General features: G+C 34.8%; 1 protein-coding gene across 1 annotated transcript in view; it reads left to right on the top strand.

Annotated features, from left to right (window-relative positions):
* Window positions 1-15,091, top strand: part of LOC129677283 (cilia and flagella-associated protein 47-like) — a 603,052-nt gene that overhangs the window by 502,476 nt on the left and 85,485 nt on the right. Inside the window, 2 exon segments of the mRNA XM_055607932.1 lie at window positions 10,919-11,078; window positions 13,547-13,641. Of these exon segments, the coding sequence (XP_055463907.1) occupies window positions 10,919-11,078; window positions 13,547-13,641 (255 nt within the window).

Raw genomic sequence — 15,091 nt, 5'->3', positions numbered from 1 at the left:
GTTTTGGTGGAAAGTTCTGTAGATATCTATTAAGTCCACTTGATTTAGGACCTCTGTAAGTGTCATTATTTCCCTATTAATGTCTGTCTAGATGATTTTTCCCTTGGTAAGACTGGAGTGTTGAAGTCTCCCACTATTAAGGTGTTGGGATCAATGTGTGATTTAAGCTTTAATAATGTTTCATTTATGAATGCAGGTACACTTGTATTTGGGGCATAGATGTTCAGACTTGTGATGTCCTCATGGTGGTCTTTTTCTTTGATGAAACTGAAGTGCCCCTCCTCATCTTTTTAATTAATTTTAGTTGAAGGTCTATTTTATTATATACTAAGAATGATACTCCAGCTGTTTTCTCAGTCTGTTTGCTTGAAAATACTTTTCTAGCCCTTTACTCTGAGGTAGTATGTGACTTTGTTGCAGCTATGTGTTTCCTGGATACAGCAGAATTTGGATCCTGTTTCTGCAACTGTTCTGTTAATCTGTGACTTTTTGTTGGAGAGTTGTGTTCATTGTTGTTAAATAATAGTGACTGATAAATATTAATTCCTTTTATGTTGGAATTGGTGATAATGTGTTTGTGTACTTGTTTGATTTTATTGTTTCTTTGTGTGTGAAGTTATCTATTTCCTGTCTTTTCTTGGGTGCAGTTGATTTTTATTATATTGGAATTTTTCCTTCTAGTATCTTCTATAGGACTGGGTTGCTGTGTAGATATTGTTTAAGTTTAATTTTGTCATGGAATATTTTTTTCTCCATCTATGTTGATTGAAATTTTTGCTGGTTATAGTAGTAGTGTTTGGTATCTTTGTTCTCTGAGAGTGTGTATGACAGGTCGCTAAGCCCTTTTTGTCTTTCATAATTTCTCTTAAGAAGTCTACCTTTGTATTTTACTTGGCCTTTTTCCATTACTGCTTTTAATATTTTTTTTATTTTGTTCTATATATTTAGTGTTTTGACTATGATGTGACATGAGGAGTTTCTTTCTGGTCTAGTCCATTTCGTGTTCTGTAAGGTTCTTTTATCTTTAAGGACATCACTTTCTTTAAGTTGGAAATTTTTTCTTCTATGATTTATTTGAAAATATTTTCAAGACCTTGGAGCCTGGCATCTTCTTTTTCATCTATTCCGATTATTCTTAGATTTCATTTTTAATGGTGTCCTTGATTTCTTGGATGTTTTCTGATTAGAACTTTTCTGATTGTAGTTTTTCTTTGAGAGTTGTATCAATTTTTTCAGTCGTAACTTCTGCTCCTGAGATTCTCTCTTCTATCTCTTGTGTTTTGTTGGTGATGCTTATCTTTGTGGTTCATGATCTCTAAGTTCTCCAGCTCCAGGATTTTCTCTGTTTGTGTTTTCTTTATTGATTCTAATTCTGTTTTCATGTCCTGTACCATTTCCTTCATCTGACTAAATGTAGATTCCTGTTTTTCCATGATGGCATCTATTTTTTTGTGTTAGTTTCTTCTTTATGTGCCTCTAATAACTGAATAAGCAGAGCGTTAATATCATTTTCCAGCATTTCTGATTAATTAAAATATCCATTGATTTGGAGGGGTGCTGGTGAGGCTACGATGTACTGATTTTTGTTGGATATCTTCTTATGTTGACCTCCCACCACTTGATTTTCTGTAGCCTTTGCTGTTTGTTCCAGTAGCCTGTACTTAGACTGGGTCCATCAGTCTATCAAGCCTGGAGTATTCTTCAGGCAGATGAGAGAGGTCCACCAGTTTGAGAGTGGATGTGGCTGTTTCAGATGCAGCTAAGGGAGGAAGGTCACAGGCTCATGTGTGTAAGCTCAGGAGTGTGCTTGGAGGTGTGCCTGCCTCGGAGGGATGAGCATAAACACAGGTTGTGCTGCAGGTATGCTCTACAGGCACTGTGCAAGTGCACTGAATCCCTGAATAGAGCAGTGGCCCAGAGGCCTGACCTAGTAATGTGCTCCAAGTGCTCAGATAGGTCTGTCTGTGCTATATTGGCTCCAGGAATCATTTACAGGAATTGTTTGGCTGGAATCTACAGAAATACTCAGAAAACATGGGCTTCAATGTTGAGAACTTTGTCCCAGGGATCCCTTTGTTGCCCAAAGTGGGGGTGTGGGTGGGAGGGAACTGAATACATAGTATTTTCAAATGAGGGTTGCTTATGTACAATACAGGAAACCATAGTCAAACAAAGCAACCTTAAATTTCAATCAAGTACAATAGTTACACTAAGTAACCATGGATTTTTAAATTTTAATTAATTAATCAATTAATTTGTATAGTTATTTATTAAAAATTATTCACTTTGTATCTTGGCTGTAGGCACATCTCTTGTCTCCTCCCAGTACCACCCACCCTCCCTCTTCTTCCTCTATGCCTCTTCTCTAGTTTACTGCTAGGAGAGGACCTCTTCCCCTGCTATCTGACCCTAGCATATAAAGTCTCGATAGGGCTGGCTGCAACATCTTCCTCTGTGGCTTGGCAAGGCTGCACCCAGAAAGGGAGGTGATATAAGAGCCAGTTCATGTCAGAGAAAGGTCCTGCTTCACTTAGTAGGGAACCCACTTGGAGATTGAGTCTATAGGGTGCATCTGAGCATGGGTTTTAGGTCTTCTCTATGCATGGTACTTGATTAGAAGATCACTGGGCCCGGGTTTTGTGGAGGATTTTTGTTTGTTTGTTTGTTTGTTTTCCCTCCAGGTCTTCCTATCTCCCTCTTCTTTCATAAGGTTTCCTACACTCTGCCCAAAGTTTGGCAATGAGTCTCAGCATCTCCTTCGATACTCTGATGGGAAGACTCTTTCAGAAGTCCTCTGTGGAAGGCTCCTGTCCTGTTCCCTTTCTTCTCCTACTTCTGATGTCTATCCTGTTTGCCCTTTTGAATGAGGTTTCAGCAGCTTCCCTAGGAAGCAGCTTGTTGTTAACCTTCCTTAGGCCTATAGATTTTAGTATACTTATCCCATATTATATGGCTAATATCCACATATATGTGAGTATATACCATGTGTGTCTGTCTGCTTCTGGGTTACCTCACTCAGGTTGTGTGGTAACATTGGTTTCCTTGCAGCATTCTTGTCTCTCCCAGGTCTTTCTATCTCCCTCTTCCATGAGATTTCCTGCACTCTGTCCAAAGTTTGGCTATGGTTGCCAGTCCTTTGGTACCCTAGGGGGATAGTATTTCAGAGGTTCTCTATAAAGGTTCTGGCTACTATGGGTAAAGCTGCTATGAATAGAGTTGAGCAAATATCCTTATTGGATTTTCGGACATATTTTGGGTATATGCCTAGGAGTGGTATAGCTGGTTCTTGAGGTTGCACTATTTCTACATTTCTGAGAAATAGATTTGTTTCCAAAGTGGTTGTACCAGGTTACATTCCCACCAGCATTGGAGGAGTGTTTCCCTTTTTCACATTTTTTCTAGCATTTACCATCTCTTGAGTTTTTAATCTTAGCCAGTTTTACAAGTATGAGTTGAAATCTCAGGGTGGTTTGGATTTGCATTTCCTAAATGACTAAGGATGCTGTGCATTTCTTTAAGTGTTTCTCTGCCATTCTATATTCTTATATTAAGAATTCTCTGTTTAGCTCTTTACCTCATTTTTAAATTAGATTACTTGGTTGTTGGTGTTTAACATCTTCAGTTTCTTATATATTTTGGATATTAGCCTTCTGTCAGATGTAGGGTCGGTGAAGAACTTTTTCAAGTCTGTAGGCTGGCATTTTGTTCTCATGACAATGTCCTTTGCTCTACAGAATATTTTCAGTATCATGAGATTCCATTTATTGATTGTTGGTCTTAGAGCCTGTGCTGTTGGTATTCATTTCAGGAAGTTGTCTCCTGTGCCAATGAGGACAAAGGTCTTCTTTACTTTTTTTCTAATAGAGTGTGTCTGGTTTTATGTTGTTGTCTTTGATACACTTGGACTTTAACTTTGTGCAGGTTGATAAATATGAATCTATTTGCATTTTTCTACATGTAGACATCCAGTTAAACCACAACCATTTGTTGATGACTCTGTCCTTTTCCTTTTGTTTTTGGCTTCTTTGTCAAAAATTAAGTTTCCATAGGTGTGTGGGTTTATTTATGGGTCTTTGATTCGATTCCATTAACACCATTCTATTTCTATGCCAGTACCATGCCATTCTTGTTAATGTTGCTCTGTAGTATAGTCTGAGATCATGGATGGAGATACTTCTAGAAATCGTTTATTATATTATTATTATTATTATTATTATTATTATTATTATTATAGATATTCTGTGTGTTTTGTTTTTCCATATGCAGTTGAGAATTGTTCTTTCACGGTCTGTGAAAATTTGTGTTGGTATTATGATGGAAATTGCATTGAATCTGTAGATTGCTTTTGGTAGGATAGCCATTTCCAATATGTTAATCAATCCTTACAATCCATGAGCATGGGAGATCTTTCCATTGTCTGATATCTTCTTCAATTTCCTTCTTTAGAGACTTGAAGTCTTTCACTTGTCTTGTTAGAGTCACACCAAGGTACTTTATCTACTTTATGGCTATTATGAAGGGTGTTGTTTCCCTAATTTCTTCTCAGCCCTTTTGTCTTTTGTATACAGGAGGGCTTCAGATATTTTTTGAATTAATTTTGTATCTAGCCACTTTGCTGAAGGTGTTTTAACAGCTGACAGAGTTCTCTGGTTGAATTTTTACATAAAATAACTTGAGTTTGTATTGGTAAACAACACTAAATAATTTAAGTTTACACAAAATAAACTTAAATTTCTGTCAATATGCAATACAAAATAACTTAAATTTACACAAATAACCATACAATACAAATTAACTTAAGTTTCTGTCAATATAAAATAATTATACAAAACAACCTTAAATTTCTTTCAATATACATTTATCCATACCAAACTAAAGTAACACTTTGAATGCCAAAACAAAAACAAACAACAACAACCCCCCCCCATCTTTTGTGAATAGGAGAGTTTTGTAGGCAAAGATTTCTTTTGGGTGCCCTATGAAAATTTGGGATATTGGCCAAGTCCCAAGAAAGCTACCTGTATCTTTTTGTCCATTATCTCTCTTGTCAGTCCAGTCTCTGTGTTGTCTTGTCAAGTCTCTGTGTTGTCTGTCCAGTTTCTGTATTGTCTACTGACTGTGTTGTGCTTCCTTGGGGAAGCTCTTTTGAAGATGATTTGCATGAAAATTTTGGAAGAACTTTGGTGTAATTCTATAGTTATTAAAATCAGTCTCTAGCATTAATAGAGGAAATTATTAAGGTGCTCCAGGTTACCTTTCTCTGAAACTGTAGAGTCCTTCTATAGTGAAGGAGCCATGGTTACACTTACAGTGTAACAGTTACTCTGTTGCTGTCTTGTGTTGATGTACCATTGAGGTCCTCCTTAGTCCCTTCCCCAGTTGCAGTATTCTCTCTTGATCAGTTAAAATGTGGTGATTCTTTGCTTTCTCTGGTTCTTCTTTGTGACATAGGTGAACACTAGGAGCTTCTCTTAGGCTGTCTTGAATCTTATCTCCCTTGAGGAATTTTCTTCAAAGAAGAGAGAAAAATCTCATAACAATTAAGATGTTGAACATTTTAATTCAAAGAGAAAACAAATAGATCCAGGTAGCTAAGACTTTAAACCAAAAGATCAACCAAATACTAGTGTTCATACACAGTAAATTCACTTTGAATGGTAATCTCTGTCTGAAACAGATTTTCAGTTTAAAATTATAATGATGCAGTGAATGTCATTCTCTTAAACATTTTAAAAACTAAAAATAATATATTCGGTTTTCTAAAATCATATAAATAAAATATCTGCCATAATATATATATATATATATATACACATATATAAAAATAACTATTTAATATAAAATATAATTTTCCACAGATACTTAGTAGGGCTGTTATTGCTTGATATTTTCATATACTTATATAATGAGTATAATTATTTTCACCTCATCCACCCCTCTTCTCTTCCTCTTTTTCCAACTGAATCCTTTTTCCCAAGTCCCATTTTAGTTTCAATTCTTCTTTTTGTGTGTGGCCCAGTGAGTTTCATTGTGATTTATTACCTGTGCATGGTTGGAGTTTAGTTTATAATTGGGTTTTGGGAGTGGGATTTTGGCTTAGGGTTTACTTTTGTCTTACAATGTGCTTGATTTCATTACTGTTATATTGCTGTGAAGAGACACCATAACCAAAGCAACTTATAATAGGAATCTATTTAATTGGAGGCTTCTTTATAGTTTCAGAGGTTTAGTATATGACCTTGATGGTGGGGAGCATATTGCAGCAGGCAGGCTTGGCCCTGGAGCAGTGGTTGAGTCCATATGTCTCATCCATAAGCAAGCAGCAGAGAGTTCTAGCTGGAAATGATGTGGGATTTTGAAACCTCAAAGCCCACTCCCAGTAACACACCTTCTTCAACAAGGCCGTCCTTCCATTAACAAGGCAATACTTCCTAATTCTTTCTAAACTGTACACCAACTAGGAATAAAACATTCAAATATCTGAGCCTATGGGGGCCAGGAAGGTTGTTTTATTTTTACTTCTGCCTTTTAATTATTTTCCTTGTTGTAGATTTTTTTAGGAGATGTTTGAATATACATCTTCACATATAGGTACTGGTAAATAATTCCACTGAAATAGTTTCAAGAAAATGGTTGTATCATCCTGTACTTTCATGAATCCAAAATGTTTTGATTCCTGACCTTTTCTCTAAATGTGTGTGCACACATACAGTTTTCTATTACCATAAGAAACAAGTACTCAGCAGTCTTACTTGGAAAGTACATTTACCCACTGAGTCATTTACTGGCCCCCACATCAGTCATCTTTGAAATATGTTTATGTTTATATAACTCTCTCCATGTAAATATCAGTACCATGGCATATGGTCTTCATTGTTTATATTAGACTATATTAGAAATAGACAAATATATTTAATAAAATGAATAAATATAAATATAAATAGACAAAGTGTTTAGTTATTAAGAAATAAGTAATTAAAACTAAGACTGATAATTCTATAAAAGTATATACACTTCATGGGATTTGCATTTGTGATATTCTGGATATACACTCATTTAGATTACTCCTACATTACATTAGAAAAGGATTTATAGGCATAAAATTGTAACAGAAATAATTCTTACTATACTGATTGTTTGAGAGCCAAAGTAAAAATACCAATAAAAAGAAGATGATACAAGGATCAAACACCTTACATGTTCTCACCAAAACTCTGTATGCAAAATATAAGGATATTCACATTGTACAGAGTTGTTATTTTTGAAAAACATATTCAACCTAACTAAATCTGCTTCATACAACAATGGTCTATTACAAACACAGAGCTCATACAGAAAACAGGGAAGATAATATATCCCTTAGTCAACTGTACAAGTTTTCGTTGGGATTTTGGATAAAAAATGTTTAAACAAATTGTTTCAGTTATCTCATTTCTAAAATTATCAGCACTATTTGATGATTTCTGACAAGTAAATAAGAGATTGCATGATTAATACTTACCTCAGAAATGGGATTTAAGAAATATTAAGTATTAAATACAGTACTTGGCCTGAGAACATTTCCTGTATGAAGGCAACTAATAATTGAAATTATTTAAAAATTTTGTGTTAAAATATTTTTAAATGGATTCATTTTCTCACATCATTCTTAATGGTCTTAAAGGTGTTAGTATAATTACCTAAAACAATAGGGTTTTAATTATCATCAATTTTACAACAAGGGTTTTATTTTGCAGTATAGTAAATAACTTCTTAGATGTTGTAAAAAGTGCCTGCACTGTTAAAAATTGCCCTAAAGGCTGTGTCACCATTCCACCAATATCTCCATTTTGTTCAATTGGTGGGATTATTTTTTCAAAGATTTGTCTTAAAATAATGCATTTGGAAGGAGGTGAAAATCTGCTCGCTTAGATAGGCAGAGAAAGTAACCAGCTAACTTTCCTTCTCAGCTCAGGTATGAATGGAAAATAAGTAAATAGATAAATAAACCCAAAAGACTCACTAGCTCAGCTGACAGCCTGTAGCAAATGGGAGAAAAGGAAAAAATTGGGGAGGGAACATGCAGGGCCAAAGGTTTGCTAACTCAAAGCCCTAAAATCCAGGGAGCTGAGAAGCTGAAGCCTAAATTTAAGCAAGAGTTTGAGCTAATCCCTTTCTTCTCCATGCTGTCTTATATATCTCTCAACTCAAAGTCCCACCTACTAGGGTTAACTTTATTAAATCCTCTTTAAAAAAAGCTCTTGGATGAAGGGTGTTTTCCAGGGCTGGGTGAACCATATCATAATCACCTGTTTACAATAAACAGAAAGTTCTTGGATTAAAGATTTGTGTTATTGCTCAAGCAAACCAAACAATAAACAAAGTTTTCCAGTTCAAAATTTTTGGGTTCACAATGGGATCAAATATTCTGCAACATTTCTTTGACATCAGTAAACTATATACAATGAGGTAAAAATTACATTTATAATGCCTAGTCCAAATGTAATAGCAACCTGTATCATTCCTTTTTATTTAAAAAAAGGGGGGTAGATAAATAATATAGGTACAATGGGATAAAAGGGTGGATTATTGAATCTACTCTTATACATCTTTGTCTATTGATACAAAATTATGGTTATATTTTGTTTAGAGCATACTCTATCAAATCGTTTTAAGGTATTTTACCTAGGTAATTCTTAACAATGCAATGTGAAGTTCTAATCCTTTTAAAAGCTACTATCATAAACCATTTAGAATAATTAAGAAATGCATATTAATAGTGAATCAAATTTGTGGTTTTGTTAGGTACTAGTTCAGTTAAACTAAAGTGAACATATTAATCAGTCAGTATATAGCTGGAAACAAGTAATTCAGATATACTAGAGAGATAAATGGTCTTCAAAAAACTCAGAAATCTATAGAATATAGCATTTAAAGATATTTTCTTAATTTGAGAATTTTTTTTTTGTCAATGAGTAGCATCACCCCTTTTTGACTTTGTAGAAGATGATGAGCATCAAAAAAAATTTCTCATTTAGGAGATGGCACTATATGTGACAAGCTAGCTAGTGGGCAAGGAATGGTTTTATTTCTACTGCAGACAGAATGATGGAGAAACCTGATACAGAAAAGTGGTTTGCTGAGCTTTGCAAGGACAAGGTAGGCAAGTCTGTCATAATACCTGCTTCAAAGAAAGGTCTGTAAGGTACTCTGAGCCAGAAGGCTGAAGATAATGCTCCAACATTATAATGATATCTTTGGTGACTGTCCAGGCAGCCAGCAGTCTCTGTCATTTCTATAATTTTGGAAGTTGCTCCCTCTGCACTTACTGTTTTATTCAGCTATTATTAATGCTCAGTTCTCTGATGAGGTTGAAGAGTAAACAGTTATAATCTTACAATTAAGTTCTTTAGAATTTAAGAAGATGTTTTAGGTCTAAAGGGATGGTTTTGGATTGGAGTTGCAAGTTTTGATACAAAGTGATTTAGGTACAGAACTTTGGACTCACCAAGATAGGATAGAAAGTAGAATACTTTCTTCAATAAGTTATATTTCTACTGGTGTCTTCCAGGGCCCTCACTTACATGGAACATATCCAGTTCCCTTGAGTTTGGATTTAACAAGCTTCATATGTAGCATGATTTTTATTTAGGTGGTCTTTTAGTAAACCTCAAACTTTTCTAGTTAATCCGACAATAAAGTATTTCAGACGTTTTTCTGGCTTCTGACTCTGAGAGTTATGATAACTAGGTGGCAGGATACACCACTTTTTTAATTTAAATTAAGTAATATTTTGGTCTTCTTGGGGATGAAAAAGTATTATTGCCAGTAACCTGAGGGCACCAAAAAATATGAACGGTTGGTATATTAAAAACAAACAAACAAACAAACAAACAAACAAACAAAAACATTTCTTTTATCTTTTTCTCCCTACTCCACCACAATCCTTTTCAACACCCCAACATGAGGTCAAAGAAAGAAAGGGATAGTGGGAGAGGGTCACAGTTCTCTTTCTTGTCTGCTTTCTGCTGGTTAGGTTGTTGGGCTCCTTGGAGTCTGTCTGGTACTCATTTCAGGAAATCTCTAACTTCTTGTCTCACAACAGCAACCAAGAAAGAAGCAAGAAAGAAGCAGGAGCAGCCTTGTTCTTTCTCACCTGTCTAGCTCTCTGGGCACTGACATTTATTCTCTCTCTAGAGTCCTCAGATTTAAACTATCTGCAGCTGACAAAGAACTCCTCTCAGAGCCTGCTCGAAGCAAATAGTGTGCTGCTGTGGACCATCTGAATCAGTCTCACATCCCACACCTGGAACCAAAACAAAAACATGTTTATATGTTGAACATATTTTGATTTTTAATCAGTTTTTATTTTTTTAACATTTATTCATTATGTATCCAGATTAAAGTCTCCTCAAATACACAACAAACAGGTCTTACCCTTTCTTCTATAAATTGCTGCAAATGTTCATAAAATGTATCAAGTGTTGGCAAAAATTCATGAGTTTTTGATTATTTTATCACTATAGATAACCTTAGCCCTCAGTTTAAGAATTATCAAATTCAAAGCTTTTTCAGGAGACACTTCTTACCTTAAAGTAAAATGGATATTCGAATACAGTTCATGAAATTTAGTCGAAAGATAGTAAAGCATTTACAACTTAACCAATGGTGTAAAATTTAAAAAAGAACATGTAGCATTTGCCTTTCTGGGCCTGATTACCTCATTCAGTATAATATTTTCCAATTCCACCAACTTACATGCAAATTTCATGATTTCATGTATCTTTCCATTATGTATATGTACCACATTTTTATTATCCTTTTATTAGTAGAAGGACATTTCAGTTGTTTCCATTCTGGCTATTGTGAGTAGAGCAGTAATGAACATGGCTGAGCAAGCATGTTATAACATTTTAAAATCTTTTTATGTGTTTTACAGGAATTGTCATTCCTCCCAAAGGAAACTTGGATATCTCTGTTTTATTTATACCTTCTGCTATGACGTTATACAAAACAATGATGATTGTTAAAGTGAAGAGAGCAAACAAAAAAATGTGGCTGATTGACAATTTTGAAGAACTAAGTGCAGAGAATAAGAGGTAAGAATTGTGACATAGAAAGAAAATATTTTGTGTTTTGACTGAACTTGATGTGATAGGTGTCTAGAATGTATGATAACATAAAGCTCAATATGATCTGTACTACTGCAGCTCTTATGTCCAGAAAAAGAAAATGTTTTTTGTAGTTCAGAGTAGTCAACAACATCAGTATTACGTTTAACCATTCAGATGCGTACAAAGGGAAAATAGTAAGTGACTGCCAATTCAAGAAATAATAACTTGAGGGCAACCTGCATCAGCAGCTTGTCTGAACAAAATGGAGAACTTGTAAAGCTGGCATGCAACAAGTGATTAAACACTGCTCTAACCAAGGTGTATCATTTCAATGCCATTTCCAGAATGAAGGTAACTTTCATTCTTTGCTTAGCTGCAAATGAAGCATACTTCAATAAGCATACAAATCTTAAATGTTTCCTCTGCTTTAATAGTTTAGTTAGTCTAGAAACCTTAATTAAAATCAAAACCTTAATTTATCATACATTTGCATATTTCTTCTCCACATGGTTTTTACTGTGGTTCAATTATTATCTATTCTGCCAGGCATTCATCATGTCCAGAGTCACAGTTAATTACATGTACACATGTATGGAGCATTTCAGTGAGAAATTACAATGAAAGTAATCTTGTTAAAATGTAATAAGAACTGTAGAAGAGTTGTGCTTAAAGGCACAGAGCCCTTTTGGCTATGGTGTCATAGGAGCCAGATACACAAGTCACATGCAAAGATGGTCTTCTGTGCAGTGTTTCATATTTTATTTTATAAGAAAATTCCACCTTCAGAAATGACCAAACTTTTCTAAATTTATTTTCTAATAGTAGATGAGATGTATGCTTTCATTTTTTTTGTATGTAAGCCTATTTATTGAAAAATATTCTGTAACATTTTGCTTCCAAGTATTTCATTATTCCTATCTCCTTGACTTTTTTTTTTTAATTTTTATTTTTCTTATTAGTTACAATTTGTTAACTCTGTGTCCCAGCTGTATCCCGCTCCCTCATTCCCTCCTCCTCCCCAACTCCCTCCCTGGTCTCCTCCCTGCCCCTTTCCAAGTCCACTGATAGGGGAGGACCTCCTCCCCTTTAATTTGACCCTGTTTTATCAGGTATCTTCAAGGCTAGCTGCAAAGTCCTCCTCTGTGGCCTAACAGGACTGTTCCTCCCCTGGGGGGGGGGGAGGTCAAAGAGTCTGCCCTTGAGATCCTGTTAGAAATAGTCCTTGTTCCCCTTACTTTGGAAAACTACTTGGTTACTGAGCTACCACGGGCCACATCCGAGCAGAAGTTCTAGGTTATATCCATAGATGGTCCTTGGTTGAGTGTCAGTCTCAGAAAATACCCTGTTCCCGGATATATTTGGTACTTGTAGAGCTCCTATCCTTTCCATATCATACTAACTCCCCTTCTTTCATATGATTCCCTGCACTCTGCCAAGGTTTGATCTTAGTGTCTGCTTTGAAACACTGCTAGGTAGAGTCTTTCAGGTGCCTTTTGCGGTAGACTCCTGTCATACATTCAATGCTCATCCCATTTGTCTTTCTAAATAAGGATTGATCATCTTCACCCATGTCCACTTTCTTGATTATCTTCTTTAGGTGTGTAGATTTCATTATGTTTATCATATCTTGTAGGTCTATATAAGCGAGTATATACCAAGTTTGTCTTTCTTCTTCTGGGATACTTCACTCAGAATGATCTTTTCTAGATCCCACCATTTGCCTGCAAATTTCATTATTTCCTTCCTTTTGATTGCTGAGTAGAATTCCATTGTGTAAAAATACCACAATTTCTGTATTGATTCCTCTGTTAATGGACATCTGGGTTGTTTCCAAGTTCTGGCTATTACAAATAAGTATGCTCTCATTTTAACTAGTATCACCTTAAAATAAAAGTTTACATGCTTTTCTGTAATTAATAGGGTTTTGGATGTTGTGATTTCCACTGTATAATTTAGGCTATCAGCTACATGAACTGTCTTAACTCCCAGTCACCATTTAGTTATAGAAATAAATACAAATGTACTTTTGGAAGGTAATGAGTAAAACTCCTACATTTTAACTTACACCTCATAATAATTTACTTTAGAATAATTTTCTATGACCACATCTTTATAACATCAACTGATTAAGAAAATGTTTTCTATTCTGTAAGTCTGTCTGCCTAAATATAATTGCATAAGCTTTACTAAAACAACTTTAGAACAACAAAGAATACAACATTTTTCTTAGTTATTTTATTTTTAAGATTATAAAATAATGTTATCATTTTCTTTTCTCACTCAAAACATTCCCATATACCCAACTTGCTCTTTCATATCCATGGCCTCTTTTTTTCACTAATTGCTATTACATCCCTATATTATAGATACAGATATATGATTATTATTTCCTTGATCTATATTGACAGTATTTCTGTCCTGCATTAACTTTATGTATTTTAATTTCTGAATAGATTTGTTGGAGTGGACCATGGGGAAACTCATGCAATATATTGGATGTACCCTATCATTGGACTTCCACAGGCACCGCCCCCTAAAAATTCTCCAGGTAAGTATATTTTACTCAGGAGAAAAAAAGCTCTGAATTCCGAGAGACCTTAGCCAGCCTACAATTCCATCTCTTTATGCAAATACAAACAGATATGCTACAAGTGAGAAAACCGCAAAAATTCTTTCTTTCTTACGAGTAGGTGTAGTAAATCATGTCTTGGGTACCTACCATAAGAAATTCTGAAGGAGTTTTCAAAGATTTGGTATTTCCTTCTTTAATTCTCCATATCGACTGTTGCAAATGAAAGAATAAGACTTCTGGGGTAAAGCTATAACTCACAGTAGAGTGCTACCTTGGCATGTGAAACAGGCCTGGGTTCAATATTCAGCAACAAAACAAAATAAAACAATAAAGAGATAAAAGGTGATTGGTCTCTACTGAACTTAGGTTACATCATCACAGGTTGAAATAGGAAGAAGTGGTAAATATTTCTTGTACCAGAGCACTTCCCTAAACATATTTGCACTGGTTATAAAAAATGGCCAAATTTAAATACTTTCTTGTTTTAATTGGAAATAAAATCCACATATACAGTAGTGATATATATATGCATATATATATGCATATGTATATATATATATTTACAAGTCAATGTAGCTTGTAGTTTTTCTCTTCAATTCATTAACACTGACATAAGTCACTTTGTATATATTATCTTAAACATGTTTTAGAGATGTCTTTTATGTTAATTTGGTCTTTTCCATAGTGCTACACTTCTTAAAATGTATAATACACTATTAAGAGCTCAGCACCCTATACTAACTAAATATTTAACTTTTGTTGCTGCTTTGTTCTACCTATTATCTGCTATTGACAGTTTTTGTTTTCCCATATTAAATATATTAAGCAGAAATATTGTTCTTTTAAAAAGCCTATGAGTACTTCTTCATATATCTCCTTCAAAGAAATGCAAACATATCCTATACATTTACTCTGTGATTTAGTATTTTTTGTAATGATTTTTAAAATTTTTTTTCTTTATTATTATTATTTGTTATAATTTATTCACTTTGTATCCCAGCTGTAACCCCCTCCCTCATTTCCTCCCAGCCCCACGCTACTTTTCTCTCCCCCCACCCCATTTCCCAAGTAAGTTATTAGAATTTGCAACAAAATATTCATTAGCAGATACCAAGAAACAGAGGAGAGGCAGACTGACCAATGAAGAAAAAAATAACGTTGTTTACTGGCATTAGTGGAATTATTGGAATGTGGAAAGCTTTCTCCCTGGGCCAGGACAAAGGCAGTAGAATGGAGATGAGTATGCTGTTTGCTACCAGGGAGACCAGTGGAAATTACAGTGTCCCAAGTGTAAAAGAATCCTTATTCTGCTACCAGAAAGGAGAGTGAGACTGTGTGATCAAGGGTAGTCACAATCCTCATGTAGCTAAAACATCTATAATAAGCACAAATGACTATATTCTACCATTAAAATTATAAAGTTAGA

The sequence above is a fragment of the Psammomys obesus genome, unplaced genomic scaffold, assembly GCF_907164565.1.
Source record: "Psammomys obesus unplaced genomic scaffold, mPsaObe1.curated_primary_1811, whole genome shotgun sequence".
In the NCBI taxonomy this organism is placed as follows: Eukaryota; Metazoa; Chordata; class Mammalia; order Rodentia; family Muridae; genus Psammomys; species Psammomys obesus.
The sequence above is the reverse complement of the archived record's forward strand: the minus strand, read 5'-3'. Positions and strand labels throughout refer to the sequence as shown.